This window comes from Danio rerio, chromosome 11 (assembly GCF_049306965.1).
Source record: "Danio rerio strain Tuebingen ecotype United States chromosome 11, GRCz12tu, whole genome shotgun sequence".
NCBI lineage: Eukaryota > Metazoa > Chordata > Actinopteri > Cypriniformes > Danionidae > Danio > Danio rerio.
Genome location: NC_133186.1, coordinates 1994703 through 2018083, shown reverse-complemented (window position 1 = coordinate 2018083; position 23381 = coordinate 1994703). Strand labels below are relative to the sequence as shown.

The 23381-nt window shown below is 36.6% G+C and overlaps 2 protein-coding genes across 3 annotated transcripts in view; one reads left to right on the top strand and one right to left on the bottom strand.

Moving 5' to 3' along the window:
• The window catches only part of rargb (retinoic acid receptor, gamma b), a 142467-nt gene that overhangs the window by 110138 nt on the left and 8948 nt on the right, over nucleotides 1-23381 (bottom strand). For both annotated transcript variants that reach the window (XM_073915377.1, XM_073915375.1), the window contains exons 2-3: nucleotides 22655-22868; nucleotides 22250-22393 (exon numbers count right to left, since the gene is read on the bottom strand). The gene's annotated coding sequence lies outside the window, so the exon portion shown is untranslated. The remainder of the gene's footprint in view (nucleotides 1-22249; nucleotides 22394-22654; nucleotides 22869-23381) is intronic.
• Nucleotides 689-22872, top strand: nr1d4b (nuclear receptor subfamily 1, group D, member 4b). Its single transcript, NM_001285533.1, is given in 8 exon segments — nucleotides 689-701; nucleotides 11569-11886; nucleotides 13869-13957; nucleotides 14200-14344; nucleotides 19008-19579; nucleotides 19775-19960; nucleotides 22163-22373; nucleotides 22676-22872. Coding segments are annotated over 8 exon segments (1731 nt in total).

Sequence of the window (23381 nt, the reverse complement as noted above, 5' to 3'; positions counted from 1 at the left end):
TTTGAATATGCAAATTAGGCTACATACTAATTTGAATTTTACATTTTCAGTTTAATTTCTCAACATTTGAAACAGTAAAATTAGTAGGTAATTTAACTTTGCACCAAGGATTGCTAATATAAACACAGTGATAGAGCAATTTTACATATTGCGCTGCCATTTTGCTTATTACATTTCCAAATAAATTTTGCTACTAACGTGCCTCCATAGAGGAGGGGGCGGAGCTTAAGAAAAAGGAGGCGGAGCAACCACTGCAGCGCGATTGGGAAGCACAGAGGGCGTGTGAAACAGAGCCACAATCCTTGGCACACAATAACACAAACAATTTTAAAGGGCAAATAAAGGAGGGGGAGCTACTGGGGGAAAGGCTCAGTCACATTTCTAAGACACCTGAAAACGTGTTTGCTGAGTGTGTCAGTGATGCTTGTGCTGGTCTTAAACTAGTTGCTCAGATCTGCCTTGATGATGATGATGATGCCCGGACATCCGCTCTCTTCACCATAATAACAGTTTAGGGACAGATTTCAGAGAGTGAGGATCGGCACAGTGCCCTGCTTATACCTGAACAGCATCTGACTTTCTGAATTTTGAGTTTGCTTTAATGCACGTTGAGTTTTCGGGATTTGAAACACTCTGAACATCACTCAAACCACCTGCTTTACCTCAAGAAGCATCGGGAACGCGCATTATGGACAGTCCAGGTGAGTTCATAACAATATTATTACTATTAATTCATTTGACTTAGATAAACGTGTAGCTAAAGGTAGTAATGTATACTATTTTTCACCTAAACATGTAAATTACCTCATTATCACGTGGTTTTAGGCTAAACATTGTATTACATTAAACAATAAAAGCAGATATTTCGAAAAATGTTGGTTGATGTTACCCAATTATAACTTTCATAGTAGGAATAAACATATAAACAGGTTTTCTTCATAATAACTACTTCTGTCCAACAGAATTAAGTATGAAATTACTTTGAACAAGAGTAAATAATGACATATTTCATATTTGGGTGAATCATTTTAACATTTACAGTCGTTTTCCCTGTTTTAGCCAATAATATTAGTTCAGAAAAGTGTTTTTTGCAAACTCTAAACAGCGATAATGTTGTTTTAGAAGGTTTAAATCCAATGTTAAAACATTAACTACTATCAACTTTATCTCAATTAGCCAGTTTTGATGGCATTTCATTTTAATATTAGCTTGAACTTTGCAAAATGAAACATATGCTGTTTATGTATTTTTTGATTGAGTTCAGCGATTATTGTATATCCTTATAGTCGATATATTTAGTCGTTTTCGCTCACAAAACATTATTTTAACCTATGTACGCCTCAGTTTTTTTGATGTCAAACGCTTCTGACAGGATCGCGTGCCTGACGACCGATGTTTCCGGTCTCGAGTTGCACATAAACAAAACTCACGTGCAGTCGGTCTGTGCTCTTCCCAGAAGGCATATCAACCTCATGAATTTATCCCGAAGCTCTTTCACGGGGTCTAACCGACTGACTTGCTGCTAAAATAAAGTTAGGATGATTGTAAACTTAACTGTATGCGCAATAATTATGTTCCCGGGTTTTTTTTATTTTGGCGCGCACGTGGTCTCCATTTTATCAGTCGGTAGCGTTGGCGACTGTTAAGGTGTTTCCCTTTGTTTTCATATTGTGAATCATTGACTAAGTCACGCTTGTGTGCTGGTGACTAAACTTTATCATCATCATCATCATCATCATTATTATTAGCTCTCCTCCTTTACATTCAACCAAACACGTGCATGTCATGTCAGCTCATGGACATGTGAGAGGATAACGATCACTCATAATACAGCAGTAACACATAATAAACCAGAATATTGTTTGCTAGCATCACGTGGCCTTCTTCATGAATCAGTTTTAAATGACTCAACATGTTTATTGTACAAGCTAATCATATCCAATATTAATAAGCAAAGTAGCTTCCATGTAGATACACAACACTAACCGAATATCTCTGTAAACTACAAAAAGCTCATCTTGATGTATTGCAACCATATCTACACTAGTAGCCTGTTTTTGCATTGTCTTGTAGGCTAAATTGATTCTAAAGTACTGGAATTATTTTAAAAATTAATCAGTCCTTGTTGAATGCTTATTATAGCAGGAAATAATGTATAATTACATTCAATAGCCGAGCAAGTACCGTACCTGCTGTTATGGATACATTTACAAGACAACAATGTGCTAAATACAAATCGTTTACCATTTTAAAAAAATGCATATATTTTAACCAATTCCTGTTCACACGCATGTTGAAAAAAGTGGCTTAACATGTTGTAATCTTCATGTCAGGCCAGTAGTTGGCACTGTGCCGTTCTACAAAGACCGTTCTACGATGCATACATGACGCTACTGTTTTGGGTAAAGTTTAAAAGGATACAGCTGCGGTTACGCACATTACTATAGCATAATTGTTGTGACACTGTACAACAATAGTTCATATATTTTAGATTATTGTGAGAGTTGAGGTAAGGGTAGACAATAAAAAGACAATTTAATGGGTAATTTAATAAATAATTTGAACGATACTTGGTATAATTACTATTTTTACATTATCGTGAGGGTTGGGATGGGGTAGACAATACAAAATACAATTTAATTTAATAAATAGTATGAATAATACTTGGTATAAACACTGTTTTACATTACTGCAAGGGTTGGGGTAGGGGTAGACGTTAATAAAATACTATTTAATGGGTAATTTAATAAATAGTGTAAACGATTCTTGTTATAATTACTGTTTTTACATTACTGCGAAGGTTGGGTTATGAGTTGGGGTTTATGTTAATGACACAACTAACGGCTAATTTAATAAATAGTATAAATGGATTTTCGTTAACTTCTGGCCGCAGTTATCGGTGCTATTGTGCAAAGTGCCACAGGGTTTTCACGCTGTCATGAACAGCGAGATTCAAGAACGTTTTAAAGCACCATTCATTTTAAAACAAGCCTTTTTATAATTCATACCCCAGCATTTCTTTACTTTACTTAACATTTCACTTACACTTAATATTTACGTTAAAAATTACGTCAGTAATTAAACTGCTGGGTTCCACACAATTCATTTATGTTGCCACAACACAAATCGATTAAGATAACTTAACACACTTAACTGGATTGAACACAAAACTACCAACCAAAACAAATCTCAAGAATTGTGTTGTTTCAGCTTATTGTAAATAAGTAGTTTGAACAAGCAGCAAAATTATTATTATTTTTGACTCAGTCATGGTTCAAAGAACTTTAATCAAATTTCTTAAATAATAATATTCGGTTTATGAAATATTGATGACCTCCGGGTGCTCCGGTTTTCCCCACAGTGCAATCAATTGGATGAACTATATTGGCCATAGAGTAGGAGAGTGTGTGTGTGAGTCCCACTACTGGTTTCTAGCTGGAAGGGCATCCACAGCATAAAGCAAATGCTGGAATAGTTGGCGGTTCATTCCACTGTGGCGGCCCTTGAGGAAAAAGGAACTAAGCTGAAGGAAAATTAATGAAATGTTGATAAAATGAGCATTATTTGTCAAACGTCTTGTACATGATTTCAATTTAAGATGTTTTTTAATTTAGTTTTTGACATTTGTTGAAATAAAAGCATAAATTTTAATTCCAAATTTAATTCCAGCACTTTCAAGGACCTGTGTTTGTTTTTAAAACACTATTCAGGCCTTGAATCGACATGTCTGAAAGTCATTCTTTCAACAAGCGTGTGAACACTTGACATTTTAAATCTCAATTGAAACACTCTTGTCAGTGCCAGAACACGTTGCCAGCGTCATATCTAGTGCTCATCATGTCAGTGATTTCTTTGAAAGCTCTCACTGTGCCACCTGCACGTTTTAGCGTGTTATCAGGCAGATGATGTCAGGACACGGCGTTATTCATACAGACAGACTTTCACTTTCACTGTCACGAGGATCAAGCCGGAGCTCCACGTGCCACGCGTGATTTCCCAGGCACTCAAACACACACACACACCCCTCCTGGGCTGTGTTTGTGTTGCTCTGCCCGTGTGTCTCAGGGAGGGAGGGAGGCTGCTGGTCACTGGGTCAAAGTCAAACAGGCACACATTTCAGCTCAGCTCTTTCTCCTCTGGCTGCGTGATCTCTGCCAAACACATGTGCTGATCGCATGCACACCATTATGTGGTAGACAAGCACAGGTTACATGCATGGGAAATTGGAGCGTGTCATTCTGTAACATGCATGTAACTCATGCTCATTTGAATGCATATGCACTTACAGTGGTAATTAAGTAGTTAAAATGTCATCTTTATTGTCAATTCTGCCACATGTACAGACATACAGAGAATTTAAATTACGCTCAGACCCCGGGTGCATAAATAACAAGAACACTAAAAGGAATGTAAATATACAATAAACACAATTATTTTGGGGAAAAAAGAAGAGAGAAATACAAAAATACTCTATACAGAAGGGCACATTGTAAATTTAAAGTGTTGACTCGCCTTCATATTGTAAGACTAGCTTATTTAAAGTTGACGCAAGTACTTGGGTTAAAAGTTGAGTTAACTCAAAAAAGGCTCTGCAGCAAGCTGTCTTACAATTTTAAGTTGAGTCAACCTTTTTATAAAAGTGTAGAGTGCTATCTGCCATCTCGAAATAGCACGATAGAATTGCAAGATATGAACTCAAAATTGTGGTATTAAGTGAGAATTGTGAGATCTAAACTCAAATTTGTGAGTTATCAAGTCAGAATTGTGAGATATGAACTCGAAACTGTGATTATCAAGTCAGAATTGTGAGATATGAACTCGAAACTGTGATTATCAAGTCAGAATTGTAAGATATGAACTTGAAATTGCAGGTTATCAAGTCAGAATTATGAGATCTAAACTCGAAATTGCAAGTTATCAAGCCAGAATTGTGAGATATGAACTCAAAATTGTGAGTTATCAAGTCAGAATTGTGAGATCTAAACTCGAAACTGTGATTATCAAGTCAGAATTGTGAGATATGAACTCGAAACTGTGATTATCAAGTCAGAATTGTAAGATATGAACTTGAAATTGCAGGTTATCAAGTCAGAATTATGAGATCTAAACTCGAAATTGCAAGTTATCAAGCCAGAATTGTGAGATATGAACTCAAAATTGTGAGTTATCAAGTCAGAATTGTGAGATCTAAACTCGAAACTGTGATTATCAAGTCAGAACTGTGAAATATGAACTCAAAATTGTGAGTTATTAAGCCAGAATTTTGAGATATGAACTCAAAATTGCGAGATATGAAGTCAGAATTGTAAGGTATAAAGTCAAACTGGCAAGTTATGTAAAAATTATGGGTTATGAACTCATCAATTATCGAATTATCAAGTCAGAATTGTGATCTAAACTCAAAATTGCAAGTTATAAAGTCCAAATTTTGACTTAATATCACACAATTCCGACTATTTCCCACAATTCAGACTTTATATCTCAGAATTGTGAGGGAAAAAAAATTGTCAGCTGAGAATAAGTCGCAATAACCCTTATTTATTCAGTGCTATTAATTTGGGCTTGCATACAGCATCATATTACAAAAATCATCAAAAATGTCTGTTTTGAAAAAGTCTGCATTGTGAGCCTCCATAAACGCCCCTGCCATGTAAATTCATGGGCAAAACACAGACCATTGTCATGCATTATGCACACATATATATTCAGCGGATCAATGATGCTGCACAAAAAGTGAATTGTAACGTTAATTTGAGGCATATAGTCTGCGTTGCGCATATGTGTCGTCTACAAGAGAACAGTAATATTGACCTAGTTTTCAGCTGCAGCACATGAAGACATCCGGCTCTATGAATAAACCCTGAAGCTAAAAGAAATCAAAGACGCCCAGCTGAGAGACTCTGAGCGCCAGATAGATGAAGAAATGGAGTTTAGCTTCAGGGAAACCACAAAAATTAAAACCTGTATGACGTTCCTTGGGCTGCTCAGCACAAAAGAAAACATTCGGAGGAAAGCCGATAACCAATTGGGTGGTAAACCGATGAGACAAGTGAGAAAGAAGTGGCGTAATTATCCAGGATTAACCTGGTCTCTATTGTATGACAGGAACATTTCCTGAAGTTTCATGTTTTATAGGTGTTTTTGCTTTTATTAAGCATAATTAAAAGAATAGTTCTGTCAGACGGTCATTTAAGAGTAATAAATCTAACATATCCCTGAATTAACTGATTTTTTTAATCAATAATTCAAGAATTAATGAAGGTTTCAGAAAGGATTTGCCTTTATTTGAGCATAAATACTCAATATTGTAGACATTTATGTTGTCAAAGTTAAAATATCAACAAAAAATTACTGATTATTAATAATAATTCATAAATAGAAAGCAGTTGAACGAATGGTAGTCAGTACTTTTAATATAATCAAACTAGTCAGTTTATGAAGGCATAGCACAGTAAATATAAACATTTATAGCCTACTATTGTTATTAAAATCCATCCAAAGTCACTATACTATCTAAATAATCTACATACACATTACATGAACAGTATTCAATTGGCAGACACCAATACAGAGCAGTCTGTTTTCCCTCACAGAAGAGAGTCATCGTTCCTTGAGTTTAATGGCGGCTGGGTTAATTATTGTACGTCGTATAAATGTGTTAAACTCGACTGTAGGTGATTAATAGTCTTATCTGTGCCGTTTGTGAGTCCTCACGTTTTAAAAACAAGTGAGAAAAGGTGAAACGGGTTGGGAGAACACGGAGAAAAACAAAACGCGCTCGTATGTCGTGCAAACGTGACCGCGCACGTTCATGCATGTGCGCTCTCCAGTTTCCGGTGACTCAAGTATTATAAACACACGGGCTCAGAAATATGGCCTCGGTTACTGTTTTAAGCCCTCTTCAAACGTGAGCAGCAGGCTGGCAGTGTGTGTGTGTTTCTCTCTCGTACTGCGGCTGTTCTGGACACGGGACTGCGGAAAGAGGCTTGTTCTTCGGGGCGTTCACTGTGTCAGGAGAGCATGTGAGTCCGCGGTCAGGTGGCTGGCAGAGGGAGAGCGGGAGCGAGCAGCGCGTGCGCGTGGCGGGGGTGCAGAGCGAGAGCGCTTTGCATTCGCAAACAAACAGATCTTTTGAGTCGGTTCTTTGCTATTATTGCTTGAATTGTCTTTTTAGATGACTCCGGGAGCATAGTGGCATTGAGAGGGGGGTTTTACAGTCTATTATTGTACTAGTTTAAGGGTAAACTGAATCAAAATTAGGCATATTCGACATAGAAGGAACAAATAAATTAGTGCATGCACTAAAAATAAACGAGAAGACAGTTCGAGGAGGAAGCATTAATGGAAATATATTAATAATTTAACTGGTGCATGCATTTATAAAGAAATGAGGGGATAGTTCGAGGAGGAAGCGTTAATAAATATAAATAAATTAGTGCATGCATTCACATTTAACTAGAGGACAGTTCAAGGTGGACGCATAAATAGAAATATATTAATAAATAAATTGGTGCATGCATTCATATAAAAACGAGAAGACAGTTCGGAAGAGGGATAATGAATGAATAAATATAAATAAATTGGTGCATCATACATTCATATAAAATCGAGAGTACAGTTCTTGGAGGAAGCATTAATAGAAATATATGAATAAATAAATTGGTGCATGCATTCATAAAGAAATGAGAGGACATTTCGAGGAGGAAGCATTAATAAATTAGTTAATACATGTCTGTTACTTGAAGCATTAAACATGAATACAATGCAAAAAAAAAAAAATAAACGAGAGGACAGAATTTATATTTCAATAAGTTACACGATATTTAATCAAAATGATAAAATTATGGATACAGCTGGGTTGGAATCCTGTGCAAATAGTAGCACGGCTACTGTAATAATAATAAGCATTTACATTCTAAGTGTCTTATCTAAATTACAGGAAGCATGATCAACAACAGTATTGTAAATGCAGAGAGATAAAACCTAATCCAAAAACACAACAGTATAATGTCAATATTTAACTTGCATGACCGCGCCTGACTAGAGCGAAGATTCAAACAAAGTGAATCGACTCTCTGAAGTGAATCGGATTCCCCAGCGCTGCACGTGAGGCGCTCTGGATCTTTTCTCACATGTTTGAACCTTACCCTGGCACTGTTTGAAACATGTGATTCATGCTGAAGGATGAGCCACAGACTGAGAGTAATGCAGGGATCAAACATGTGAGGCATTTCCGAGTTTACGTTGAAGTGTTTTGAACACACCGCTCTGGACAAAAACAGATCTATTTATTGACAGACCACATCCACACAGCCGTAAACCATTGACAATCCCATTCAGTTAAAACGATCCTATTAAGCTGATACTGATATTATGCAGAGTTTGTGAATATCAATGGTCTGGATGATTAGAGTGCAGATAAATGGAGTTTTGTCTCACAAAATAAAGAACTGATACCTAAAATGAGTTGTCAGTCATTTCAATAACAATTAGCATTATTTCAGGGCTGTCTGTTTGAATAATGTCTGTTTTGGCATGCAGTCATATATGTATCCAGATCAGTCTCAAAAATAATACATTTAAAAAAAATACACAATTGACATTTACTAGATTTAATTTGAAAACTCAAAACAAGTCATGAATATGTAAATCCAATTCATTAAATTAAAACACAATTCATAAATATGAAAAACCAATTTGTAAACGCAAAACACAAATCATAAAATATGCAAAAGCAATGCATAAATTCAAAACACAAATCAGAAACAGGCAAATCTAATTTGTAAATTCAAAACACAATTTGTAAAATACGCAAATCCAATTTGTATATTTGCAAAACAATTTGTGATACACGCAAATTTAATTTGTAAATTCAAAACACAATTTGTAAAATATGCAAATCCAAATTGTAAATATGCAAAACACAATTTGTAAAATACGCAAATCCAATTCGTACATTCAAAACCCAATTCATGAAATGTGCAAATCTAATTCGTAAATTCAAAACCCAATTCGTAAAATACGCAAATTCAATTTGTAAATTTAAAAACAAATTTGTAAATATGCAAAAAACAATTAGTAAAATACGCAAATCCAATTTGTAAATTCAAAACCCAATTCGGAAATTCAAAACACAATTCGTAAATATGCAAAACCCAATTCGGAAAATACGCAAATCCAATTTGTAAATTCAAAACCCAATTCGGAAATTCAAAACACAATTCGTAAATATGCAAAACCCAATTCGGAAATTCAAAATACAATTTGTAAATATGCAAAACCCAATTTGGAAAATACGCAAATCCAATTTGTAAATTCAAAACACAATTCGGAAATTCAAAATACAATTCGTAAATACGCAAATCCAATTTGTAAATTCAAAACACAATTCGGAAATCAAAACACAATTTGTAAATATGCAAAACCCAATTCGGAAATTCAAAATACAATTCGTAAATATGCAAAACCCAATTCGGAAATTCAAAATACAATTTGTAAATATGCAAAACCCAATTCGGAAAATACGCAAATCCAATTTGTAAATTCAAAACACAATTTGTAAATTCAAAACACAATTCGGAAATTCAAAACACAATTCGTAAATGCACACGATCAATTAATTTGAGGAAATATTTATGATTTTTACTTGTGAATTTTTAATTTACGAATTGGATTTTGTAAATGTGAATTGTGCTTTGTATGTATGAGTTTTATTTTTGCAAATATATTGTTTTCGAGACTCATCTGGCTTCATTATCATACAGCACATGTATATACAGCACAAGTTAACAAGATATAACCGACTACAATTATTAGCTATTTTGCATAAAAGCACCATTTAAATGACATTTTTTCCAAACTCTGCCAAATATGCAAAATACGTAGAACTAAAGTGTGACTCTACTTGATATATTAAATATTACCTAAATATATATTCATATACTAAATATTGATATTGCATTAATAAATAGAGCATAGAATAAATCATAACAAAAAAATTCTCCCAATTCTGATTTTGTGTGGGCCTACAAAATATACAGAGGTACTTCTCTCATGACAACTCTTGGAATAGTTTAGTATTATTTGGTATGATATATATTAATATACTTGATCTTGGCAGACTAGATCTGTCTCTGCTGTTTATCCCTGCTGCTGTGGAGCAAGTGCAGAGACCTGCTACTGTCAATCCACAGACACACTTAGTTAAAAATAGCATGAAGTAAGTCAAAGTGTAAGGGATGCACCGAAATAAATATTACCGTAAACCAAAAACTTAATCATTACGTATTACATTTAATAATTTAAAATAAGACTTTAAATTGAACTCAATTTGAATTACACTAATTTAAAAAAAATAATTAAAATAACCACATTTAATTGAGAGTAAAAATGTATTGACAGTGAATGGGTCGAGAGGCATAATTTTAATAGCATTGCCATGACAGCACAGTACTGCTAATGCAAGCAGTAGAAACAAGTATGCTATATAGAAACATGCATGAGTTGAGCTTTTCAGATGAGCACATTCAGTTCATTCATAGATAAATAAACATGAGAGGAATACTGAGCCACTTTGACCATGAGGCATGTTGATAGTGCATTGGTTGCTACAGCAATAAGCCTTCCTTGTGCGACACAAGCCATTGAAATGAATGGGTTTTTTAGTGCAGTACTTTCTGTATCCGGTGTGAAAGTCACTACACAGTGAAAACAGCTGAAACCAGTCCACTGAACACAGTATGGCACAGCATAGTCCTTTTTTCAGCTCATAATTCCAGCAGTTCTTCTCTTTCAGCCAAAAATCCAGTGCATCCCTATAATATCTACATAAGTGGAGCAGGAGGAGGTCGAGGCCTTTAGAATAACTCTGAAGCTACAGCATTAGCTTTTAGCAAACACTAAACCTGATTATTCATATCAGTTAAGCATGCAAGCTGATTCACATCTGATGTACCAGAAACCAATCAGCTTGTACCATGTATTGAATAATATCATAACTGGCACATTGCTTTAAAGCACGTTTATAAGGGGTTATAAACTTATAACCAGCTACTAATTGTAAAGATGTGTTCATTTTTGTACAATTACACTTGATTAAAACAGTCTGCAGAAACACTTTGACTGACATTCTCCAATTGTACATGTCATAAGAGGGGTAAAACCCCGCCCACTAGTGACGATCTTATCCTCATTAGCATAAAAAGCCCTGAGTGAGAAGAAGCCGTCCACCATTAGAGTTGCTGACACACAGGCATTTATAGCTCCTCCCTCTACTGAAAAGAGCACAATCTCATTTAAATTTAAAGCGACAGTCACCAAAACACCACATTTAGGCTCAAAGTCTAAAAGGGTCAGTTTCAGACTGTTATAACACATTATTTATAGTGTTTTGAGCTCAAACTTCACACACACACTCTAGAGACATCAGAGGCTTATTTTACATCTTGTAAAAGGGGGCATAATAGGTGCCCTTGAAACACCTACAAACCCATTCTATAGAATATTATGACTAAAAAAAACTTCTCATGAAATATTCATCGTCTTTTCCCTTTTTTTTCTCACACACAGGTGGAAGTGTGATCCTCTATGCAGGATCGACGGGAAGTGCCAGTCCCAGCCCAGGAAGTCCATCCAGCGGCTATCAGACCCAATCTCCATCCTCTCAGCCCTCGTCTCCAGAGGAGGTGTCCTTCACTGAGCTCGGAGCCCTTAAAAAGCATTCATCTGGAGGCAATGGGGGAAACAAATTGGTCTTCCAGTTTCCAGAAGTAAGCAGTGCTAACACGGTCAACGCGGTTACGCCAACCGTAACTTCATCAGGACAAAACTCCTACTCGCACCCAATGGTTGGCAGACGACCCACCGGGTTCACGGGAACATTTACCAGTGAGTATTACCACACCGTAAAATCTTCTTCATGTATGTCTTTAAAAGTTGTTGCATTTAAAGGGGTAGTTCATCCAAAACTGAAAATGATTCAGGATTTACTCATTTAAGATGTTTTGAGACCTTTTTAATACCACATGATGAAATTTAAGACCAAATTTAAAGTACAGAAGAATTTGCACTCAAAAAAAAAAAGCACACAACACAACCAATGACCATCCTTAGCACTGTTAATTATGCTAAATTAAAGTGCGAAAAACCTTTAAAAACTATTATTATTATAACAATCCTGGGCGGCATGGTGGCTCAGTGGTTAGCACTGTGGCCTCACAGCAAGAAGGTCACTGGTTTGAGTTCTGGCTGGGTCAGTTTCTGTGTGGAGTTTGCATGTTCTCCCCATGCGCTGTATAGGTGAATTGACCGTAGTGTGTGAGTGTCTTTATGAATGAGTGTCTATGGGTGTTTCCCAGTACTGGGTTGCAGTTAGAAAGGCATCCGCTGCCTAAAACATATGCTGGAATAGTTGGCGGGTCATTCCCCTGATAAATAAAGGGACTAAGCTGAAGGAAAATGAATGAGTGAATAAAAATCCTACATCAGTTCGACCAAACTGCATTAACAACACTAGCATAACATAATTTACCAATATCAATAGCTTATACCTATTATTAAATCAAATATAACAATATTTTATATGTATATTATTGTTTTATAGATGCTTATTTTCTGATTTTCTTTGATCTTGTTCTGGTAAAGCATTTGCTGACAACTGTGAGTTTCTTCTGCTGAGCACAAAAACGTTGGAAGCCTGTAACCATTGACTTCAATAGTATTTGATTGTAATACTACACTGTGAAACTCTAGTTAAGGTAACGCCAACCATTTGAGGAAATCGATTGCAACAAACCATTTAAGTTAACAATCTAATCCTAATGAGTGCTGTGAACTTAATCTATTAGAGTAAACGAAGCAATTTGATCACAGTAAAACCTAATAAATGAAGAGAACTCAAACCAGCTGAGTACTGTAAAACCCAATAAGTTAAGGAAACTCAAACCGTTTGAGGAAACCGATTTCTACAAACTATTTGAGTTAAAAAAACTAATCTATACGAGTACTGTTAGCTTACTCCATTTAAGTTGAAGTACTGAGATGTTTAATAACCTTCAACACGGAGTTCAAAACTCTTTTCAAATGAGTAGAACTAACTTTCTGTCAATTTTGAGTTAGCTGCACTCATTTCATTTGATAAAGTTGACTGTTGGGTTTTACAGTGTATCAATGGATTCAGCTCTCGTCAAAATATCTTCTTTAGTGTTAAACAGAAGAACAGAAACTCTTAAAGGTTTGGAAACACAGTGATATGAATCAATGAATCTTAAATGTGAACAATGATTCATCTCTGGAATGATTCGTTCATTAGCACACTGGCAAATTGCACAGGTGATCAGATTAGTTCATTTCCGAGTCTTCTACTGTGGTTGAGTCGTTCGTTCATCACATGACAGACAGAATCCAATCATATGCAGACAAAGACCGATAAAGATTTGATCCATTCATCTCCCGAGTCCTTGAGTCATTCGTCTTTTTATATGTGGTTACATGATGAATGAACGAATCAAAAACTTAAAGACTAGAAAGGTGAACTAATTACGAACTCAAACTTGAAGACTTGAGCTAATCATAGACAAAAGACCCCGGTAAATACCACTCTAGTTATGACTAATGTGAATGTTTGGGTCAGTCATAGATGTGCAACTCCAAATTGATTTGATTCAAATAGATTGGCAAATTGATTCAAATGGCTCAAAAAAAGATTCATTCATCTCGCTGAATGAGACTCAAAGGTCAAAGTCGGTAAAATAATCTGATCACTAGGACCACTTGAATAAATAGGGAGTACATTTTTTGGGTGAACAAACCCTTTAAGCACTGCGACCATTAGCCACTGCTAACACATTGTTGTCAATCTGTGTTACTAGAAACTGGAGGTATGGTGTTGCTTTGCAAAGTATGCGGGGATATTGCATCAGGATTTCACTACGGTGTCCATGCGTGTGAGGGATGCAAGGTGAGGACACACACACACACACACACACACACACACACACACACACACACACACACACACACACACACACACACTGCTCACTCATAAAATCTTCTCAAAATGCATAACTGATGTGCTTATAATGTCTGATGTCGCCATTGACATGTGCCTGAGGTTTTACTCTCACACACACACACACACACACAGACACACAGACACACACACAGACAGAGAGATTGACTCTGATCTTATGTTGTCCTCAGGGCTTCTTCCGCCGTAGCATCCAGCAGAACATCCATTATAAGATGTGTGTGAAGAACGAAAACTGTCTGATCATGAGGATGAACCGCAATCGCTGCCAGCACTGTCGCTTTAAGAAGTGCCTCTCCGTCGGCATGTCCAGAGATGGTAAATATACAACATTATTATTCCTGGTTCGATGCAAAAAACATGATTTACTTAGAATGCTGTGGTCCAAATCTATCTAAAAATTATTAAATCAAGAAAGATTTTCATGACAAGTTAAAAATATTTAGTTTTCAGGAAAAAAAAAAGTTTCTCAAAATAATCTGCAGTGGAGTAATCAAAATTATATAAAAACAGGTTTATTTTGCTTGTTTGAATAAAAATCTTTTAGATATTTTTTTATTTGTCCGATGTATGACTACACTCACTGGCCACTTTATTAGGTACACCTTATTAGTACCAAGTTGAACCCACTTTTGCCTCCGAAACTCCCTTAATCATTCCAGGCATAGATTCAAGAAGGTACTGGAAATATCCCTCAGAGATTTTGCTCCATATTGACATGATAGCATCATGCAATTGCTGCAGATCTTTTGGCTGCACATCCATAATGCCAATCTCAGAAATGGAGACTCATCAGAGCAGGCAACGTTTCTCCAATCTTCTATTGTCCAGTTTTGGTGAGCCTGTGTGAATTGTAGCCTCAGTTTCCTGTACCTAACTGACAGGAGCGGCACCCAGTGTGGTCTTCTGCTGCTGTAGCCCATCCGCCTCAAGGTTGGACGTGTTGTGTGTTCAGAGATGCTCTTCTGCAGAGCTCGGTTGTAACGAGTGCTTATTTGAGTTACTCTTGCCTTTCTATCAGCTGGAACCAGTCTGGCCATTCTCCTCTGACTTCTGACATCAACAAGGCATTTGCGCCCACAGAACTGCCGCACACTGTAAATTGTCTCTTTGTCACACCATTCTCCATAAACCCTAGAGATGGTTGTGCATGAAAATAGAAAGTAGATCAGCAGTTTCTGAAATACCAGCCTGTCTAGCACCAACAACCATGTCACATTCAAAGTCACTTAAATCCCCATTCTGATGCTCGCTTTGAACTGCAGCAGATTGTCTTGACCAGGTCTACAAGCCTAAATGTATTGAGCTGCTGCCATGTGATTGGCTGATTAGAAATTTGCGTTAACCAGCAGTTTGATAGGCGTACCTAATAAAGTGGCCAGTGAGTGTCCATTAAGACTAGCATTAGATTTACTACACATGCTTTTTCAAAATAATCTGCTAGTGGAGTAATCAAAATAATGATAAACAGGTTTCTTGAAGGAAAATCTTGCTTAAATCTTAAATTTCAGGGGTTTTTTTTTCCTGAAAACAAGACTGTCTAGCTGTCTAGAAAATGTTTCCCGATTTAAGAGTTGTTTAAATATTTGGGGTGAAACATGAAACAAGACAAAAAAAAATGTAAGTAAGAAAAGCACTTAAGGAATGTATAACTACACATGCTTGGTGTTAGGAATGCTGTTGGGTCAGTAAACAAACACCTTTCGACCACTCAGCACTCCTCGATCTGCGCATCTCCAACATACTTTCATTTCTCGGCTTTATTTTCTCGACCCGACATCCACCATCTGCTCTGTACTGTTTGCAGCGATGCCTTACACCCTGTTCTGACAGTTCCCTCACAGCGCTGATTTATTAGTGCGGGTAGTCCGAAATCCCACAAGTCATCACTCACTGTGCAAACTGCAGCAAATCAGGTTAATTTGGGGAATTGGGGACACAAATGGCCCGAGTACACCTAGTACACTGCAGTTTAATGTGTTTCCAGGTCTTCGTTTGCAGGATTAATTAAAACCTAAACGCTAGCTGGGATTTAATAGAGTGCTTTGTCGATCTAAGCCCTTTATTTCAATTGGAAACCCATGCTAAAATACCTCTTCGGTTTTGTCCTCTAGCACACTTTGCCCAAGCGTCGTCTCCGGGGAGCCCTGTAAACTGGGCTGATAATAAATCATATTTTCTGGGGCTAGTGTACATATTTAGGTGACCTAAAAAGCGGGAAAGTAAAGTGATATGCACCATCATATTTCAACGTCACATGATGACCTTATTTTTTTGTTCCCCTTTAGCCATGCTTGCTGTAATTACTCTAGATTTTCAATTAATTTAAAAGATATACTGTTTAAGGACGTCTATTGATTTCTCCTTTTAGGGTGTTTTCAGAATAGCTAATACTATACAGCGCATTAGATACAATACATTATGTCACTTGTCACCTGAAACCTTGCCATCTTGCTTTACACCTTCACGTGATAGTTGGTGACATATGACACCTCTAAACACACACACACACACTAGCACACAAAAGTCTTGCAACATTACAGAACTAAAGATCTGGTTTTGAGCAATTGCAGTGTTATGGATGTGACATTTGCAGTAAACACAATGTATATTTATATATGTTAACTGTATATTGAAACTTCTCTATATATTTTCCAACACAACTAACTACCAAGTTAGAAATCAGGATCATAAAAATATCAATCTGTGAATGTGTTTTACATTTTAAATGAGGGAATTAAACATGCGTTATGCATGTGACCAAAAAAGTATGCGTGTTTACAATACACAACATACTTTGCTGAAATTATGTAAATTAACTGAAATAATACTTATGAAAAGATTTGACTCTCTTTAGAATAACAATAATAATACAAATATTTGCATTTTAGAGGAAAAAGCTTTGTCGTGTATGTGACATCTCTCCGTTATGTACGTGACAAGTCACACATTTGCACTTGTTTGACTGTATTAAATCAAATTAAATAGTTTAAAAACATCAGCAGAGACCCTGTTTAAGTATTTTTACATTACTGTAACATCTACACAAACAATTTACAAAGGCTTTCGCAATATTTAGCTTTATTTTAATATACAGCAAGGTTTGCAGTAATATGTGATTTAAACAAAATGCAAAGGGAGGATATGATTTGGCTCTCTATGGAATAACAATAATAATTTTTGCATTTAAGAGGAAAAAACTTTGTTGTGTATGTGACATCTCTCCCTTATGTATGTGACACACATTTGCACTTGTTTATTTTAATAAAATCAAATAAAATAGTTTAAAAACATAGGCAGAGAGCATTTTGAGTCTTTTTAGATTGCAGCAAAATCTCCACAAACAACTTACAAAGCTTTTGCTATATTCCGACTTATTTTAATTTACAGCAAGATTTGCAGTTATATTTGATTTTAAAAAATAAATAAAAGTGTGGATAAGATTTGTCTCTTTAAAGAACCAAAAAATGCATTTAAGAGGAAAAAGCTTTGTTGTGTATGTGACATCTCTCCGTTTTGTATGTGACATGTCACACATTTGCACTAGTTTGCCTTTAATAAATCAACTCAAATAGTTTAAAAACATTGACAGAGAACATTGAGTATTTTTACATTACTTTAAAATCTACACAATTTACAAAGACTTTCGCTATATTTCACTATATTTTAATATACAGCAAAATTTGCAGTAATATGTGATTTAAACAAAATGCAAAGGGAGGATAAGATTTGCCTCTATAGAACAAAAAAAATAATAATTTTTGCATGTAAGAGGAAAAAGCTGTTGTGCATGTGACATCTCTCCGTGATGTATGTGACACGTCACACATTTACACTTGTTTGAGGTTAATAAATCAAATAAAATAGTTTAAAAACATTGACAGAGAACATTTTGAGTATTTTTACATTACTGTAACATCTACAAACAATTTACAAAGGCCTTCGCTATATTTTGCTTTAATTTCAATGCACAGCAAGATTTGCCATTAGATATGATTTAAAATTCAGATTTGATTCTATAGAACGAAAAATATATAATAACTTTGCATTTAAAAGGAAAAAGCTTTATGTATGTGACCTCACACATTTGCACTTGTTTGACTTTAATAAATCTAATAAAATAGTTTTAAAAATATAATAGCTTCAAAAATAGTATTTTTACATTCCTTTAAAATCTTTTAAACAAAATAAACGGGGAGGATAAGATTTGGCTCTCTATAGAACAATAAAATAATAATAATTTTAGCATTTAAGAGGGTAAAGCTTTGTTGTGTATGTAACATCTCTCCGTTATGTACGTGACACGTCTTATTTCGCTTTATTTTAATACATGGAAAGGTTATGCTTGTGCTGGCAGCTTAACCGAAGGCATTTCTCATTGCACAACCATCGGTGCTCCTTATCAGTCCTGTTTATCACCAAATCACGTTCTTTTGCTCTGCAACATTTCACCACCAACTAATCTACTGTCTTCTCTTCACCTTTAACCTGCTAACCCTTTACCTCATGCCGGTGTTTATTTCACCTGCTGCCATTTACTCCATCGCTCAATGACATCACCTCTGCTTGGGTCGACCCACTGACCCACTTCCCAATGGGTTAGAGACAGAAGGATGGGGGAGGGGTATAATACAGTAGTAGAGGCTATAAATAGCTTTGAGAGTAGGGGGAGATGGAGGATGCATGAGAGAAATAAGCTTTGGCGAGCAGCCGTAATCTGCTATGAAGGATCATATGAATTGATTGGTCAATATAGTAGTCCTACTGCCAAAATGCATCATTTATAGTAGTAAAACCAAATGGTAAATGTCAATTCAAGGTAATTTGGATACCGCTTTTCACAATAATTATTGTTTCAAAGCAGCTTTATCACCTCATTGCTTTATTACAAAGCTGAAAACATTTGGATTGCACATCTTTTTGTATAATATATTACCATTTAGTTGCATATAGTGATATTTATATCCCTGCTTTCTTCTAGCTGTGCGATTTGGACGCATTCCGAAGCGTGAGAAACAGCGGCTGCTAGACGAAATGCAGAGCTACATGAACAGCCTTAATGAGTCAGCATCTATGGACATCGGCTGTACAACACCCACCGAGACCCCTAGCAGCCCTGAGGACGGCCAATCAGAAGAGTCCATCGGCGTGATCTCGCAGGCGTATCGTAACATCTTCGTGAACGGCGAAAAGCTGCAAGTTAAAGTTGACCAAGAAAACAACGTCAATAACAACAACAATCCATCTTCCTTCCGGCACCATCCCATGCAAGAGTCCGGCTACGCCCAGTCTCACCCTCAGCCGAATATCTCCGCACAAGAACATTCAGTCCATTCCACGACCAGCTGCCTCGCCCAATCCAGATGTCCGGTCGCCAACCAAAACAACAAACCCACATCTCAAGTTTTGGACAACGGTCACTATAACTTCCCACAGTCCTCAAGTCCCAGCCAGGGAACAACACCTACTCAAAGCTATCCCACTAAACACAACAGCTATTCCACTCAGACGCAGTCTTGTCCATGGAGACTGAGCCCTGGTGCTAAAGTTCTGGTAGGTTTTCCTGATTTTAAATCAGCAACTCGGTGTACTAAACACGAGCTGATCATCGATAACTCTGTTTTTACATTTCTTATTACACAGCTGAGGTCAATATCCTAATAAAACTTTCATCAATTTATAGCAACTAGAATATTTGATATCGGCATAAGCCTGCAGTGAACTAATTGTGTTTCTGCGTTTCTCCAGGCCTGTCCTCTGAACGCATGTCCCGTTTCCTCAGCCAGTCACTCCAGCCAGCAGGTCTGGGAGAGTTTCTCGCAGTGCTTCACTCCCGCTGTTAAAGAAGTGGTTGAATTTGCCAAGAGCATACCTGGGTTTCAGGCCCTGAGTCAACATGATCAGGTCATGCTGCTGAAGGCGGGAACCTTTCAGGTGAGAAACGACCCAGTCAGATCACTTATGACCCAACTGTCTTAACCTTGATCTATGTGATTGAAAGAACACTGCCCTCATTTTATATCTCCCCTAGAGTTAAAGTCTTTGAGTTTTACCATTTTTTTTATCCATTTAGCCAATCTTTAGCTTAGCTTAGCATAAATCACTGATTCAGATTAGACCATTAGCATCTCATTTTAAAATGATCCAAAAATTTCAAGAATTTTAGGTTATATTGACAGAATCTGATTTTCAGGTACTGCACAATACTTTTGCTTATGTCAGCAAAGTTATTACACCAGAATGAGAGTATAGTTCCTACAGCCATATTGGCCTAGAAAATTGGATTTTCTGTCAGTCTTTGTAACCACAAAAAGAATCAATCTTTAAAAAGAAATAGGAAAATAACCAAAACTCTTAGGTCATTTTAAAGCAAGATGCTAATGGTCTAATCTGATTCAATGATTTATGCTAAGCTAAGCTAAGCATGCTCAAGCTTAGTTAGCATTAAATCAGATTAGACCGTTAGCATCTATCTTTAAAATGATCAAAGAGTTTTGAACATGTTTGGTTATATTGATGGAAGCTAGCTGATTTCCATGCACTGCATAATATCAATGCTCTTGCTGGAGTCATGGTACATCAGCAAAGTTCCTAGATTATTACGCCAGAATGAGAGTATAGCTCCTAGCTAGCTAGACAGCTGATTTTCAGGCATTTTAAAGCGAGATGCTAATGGTCTAATCCATTTCAAAGATTTATGCTAAGCTAAGCTAAACATCCTCCTGTCAATCCCAGAGATGTGCTGAACGGATTCACAAATGGTAAATCTCAACTGTTTAACTCCAGGGCAGTAGAAAAATTCGTGTTCCTTTAAGAAGGAATGATTTGAGAACGTTTATCCCTGTTGAAAACTCTAGCATTGCCAGTCACTAACTTAATATATGTTTTGCATGCTGGGACCAGCATAGAGCACTGATTGCTGGTCATCAGCTTTGGAAGCTGGAGTTCTGGTTGACCAGTTGAACCAGTTCAGCTTTGCATGACTATGCTCGTCCACCAGCATAAACAACGCACAATTGATGCTGGTTTGCGTGGAATTTTCCAATAGGGATGATCATAGAAATCAGATTCAGACACATTTCCTTGAATTGGTTCATTGAAGGATTCATTTCGAGGAATCGGTTAAAAACAACAGAAGCTTCTTTATTTTATTAGCCAGGCTGGATTATGTCTTGAAGGGCTCAATCCTTTCCCCGAATCCATTTCTAGTGTTTTCTACCCTCCAGAGAGAGAGAGAGAGCTTTGAATGGATGGGTTATAGGGGACAAAAAAAGACTTGCGTAATATCCTTCATAAAATAAAGTGTCTTTGACATGTACTCTTTAAAACACTGAACAACAAAGTGCACTTTAAAGTGTACGGTCTTGAACACTTCTGTTTAGAGCAACCCTCACTACAAAGTTCCCTTTGGAGGTTGACATTCACCATTTAAAATGCAGCACTATTTGCATTATTTCAATGTACGTCATTAAGCAACATACAGTCATATTTTTAACAAAAATGTCTTAGTGCAGTTTTCTACAAGCAAAAAAGTCTTTATTTTCACTTGAAGCGCACTAAAACTAGTGTAGTGGCTGACATATGATTGTGACTGTGCTTAGTTCGGTTCAGTTTTATGAATTGGTTCCAATATCATTTAATCCAATGAGTTAATGCAAAGTGGTTTACATCAGCAGGTGGCAACATTCTTCAAAGTATCTTCCTTTGCACTCAATAAAGAAAATGTTGCTCGTTTAAACTACTTATTTAAAAGGAGCTGAAGCAACACAATTCTTGAGATTTCATTGAAATAACTTAACTTTTTAAATGTTTAATCTACTTAAATGTGTTACATTTTTTAAGTTAACTTGATCGATTTTTGTTGGAACAATATGAATGAACTGTGTGGAACCCTGCATTTTTTACAGTGTGTGTTTAATGTAATTTCAAGGTAATTTTCATCTTTGAGTGAACTATCCCTTTAAAAGGAGAACTATTATACAAAAATCACCTTTATAAGGGGTTTAAATACAGTCGTGTGAATATAATCAGCTCCTAATGATAAAAATGTTCAAACATTATTTAATCCAATGGGTTATTGCATAGTGGTTTACACCACAGATTTCTGATCAGCATCACTTTATGTCTTCATTGTAGGTTCTGATGGTGAGATTCTGCTCGCTGTTCAATGCTAAGGAACGCACTGTAACATTCCTGAACGGTCAAACGTACCCGTTGTCATACCTGCGAGTGCTGGGCATGGGAAACCTCCTGGATGCCATGTTTGAGTTCAGCGAGAAGCTGGGCAGCATGGGTCTGGAGGCCGACGAGATGGCCCTCTTCATGGCTGTGGTGCTGGTTTCTGCAGGTATGTTCAGTTCCAAGTGGCTGAGGGAATCATCACATGCAAGTACATTAGGATTGCAGGAGATTGTAAAAAAAAAAGGCAATATTTTATTTATACAAATTTCAACAGAACTTGAAAGGCTTTATTAGTAAAGAAGTCACCATTTCAGATCTAGTGGGATGATTTTGTAGCTACACACTCTAAGGACATCAGACTTATTTTACATCATGTAAAAAGGGGCATAATAGGGTTAAGGAACACATTTACATGGCATTCATCAAAACAAACACAGTGTTCCTCACTATGATTTTACTCTGCTCCAGATCGCTCAGGTATATCAGACATAGGGGCCGTGGAGCAGCTCCAGGAGGATTTAATAGGAGCTCTTCGGGCTCTCATCACCCGCAGAAGGCCAGAGGACAGCTCGCTCTTCCCCAAACTCCTGCTGCGTCTGCCCGACCTGCGAACCCTCAACAACCAGCACTCCGAGAAGCTCCTCGCTTTCCACATCGACCCCTGAACAACACACAGAGACACAGAAATCAGGGTGCTTTTCTTGTACAAACAAAGCCATGCAGAATTATTCAGGAGGACTTTGACCAGCGCTTTGATGAAATGGACACTTTTCCAGATTTATGAAGAAACATGGAGCTGATGCTGGACATTTGGACTCATCTTTCAGACATTTGAGAAGAGATTATCAGGACATTATCGGGACGTTATGAATATTGTTCTCACTCCAGATGCTATGCATTGTTATTATTATGATTGTTCAACACATTGTCAGATACAGTTAAAGTCAGAATTATTCGCCTTCCTGTTTTTTTCAAATATTTCCAAAAGATTAATAACAAATTCAGGAAATTTTCACAGGATTTCCTATAATATTTTTTTTTTCAGCAGAAAGTCTTATTTGTTTTATTTCGGCTAGAATAAAAGCAGGTTTAATTGTTTTAAAGCAATTTTACGGTCAATATTATCAGCCCCTTAAGCATATTTGATTTGGATTGTCTCCAGAACAAACCACTG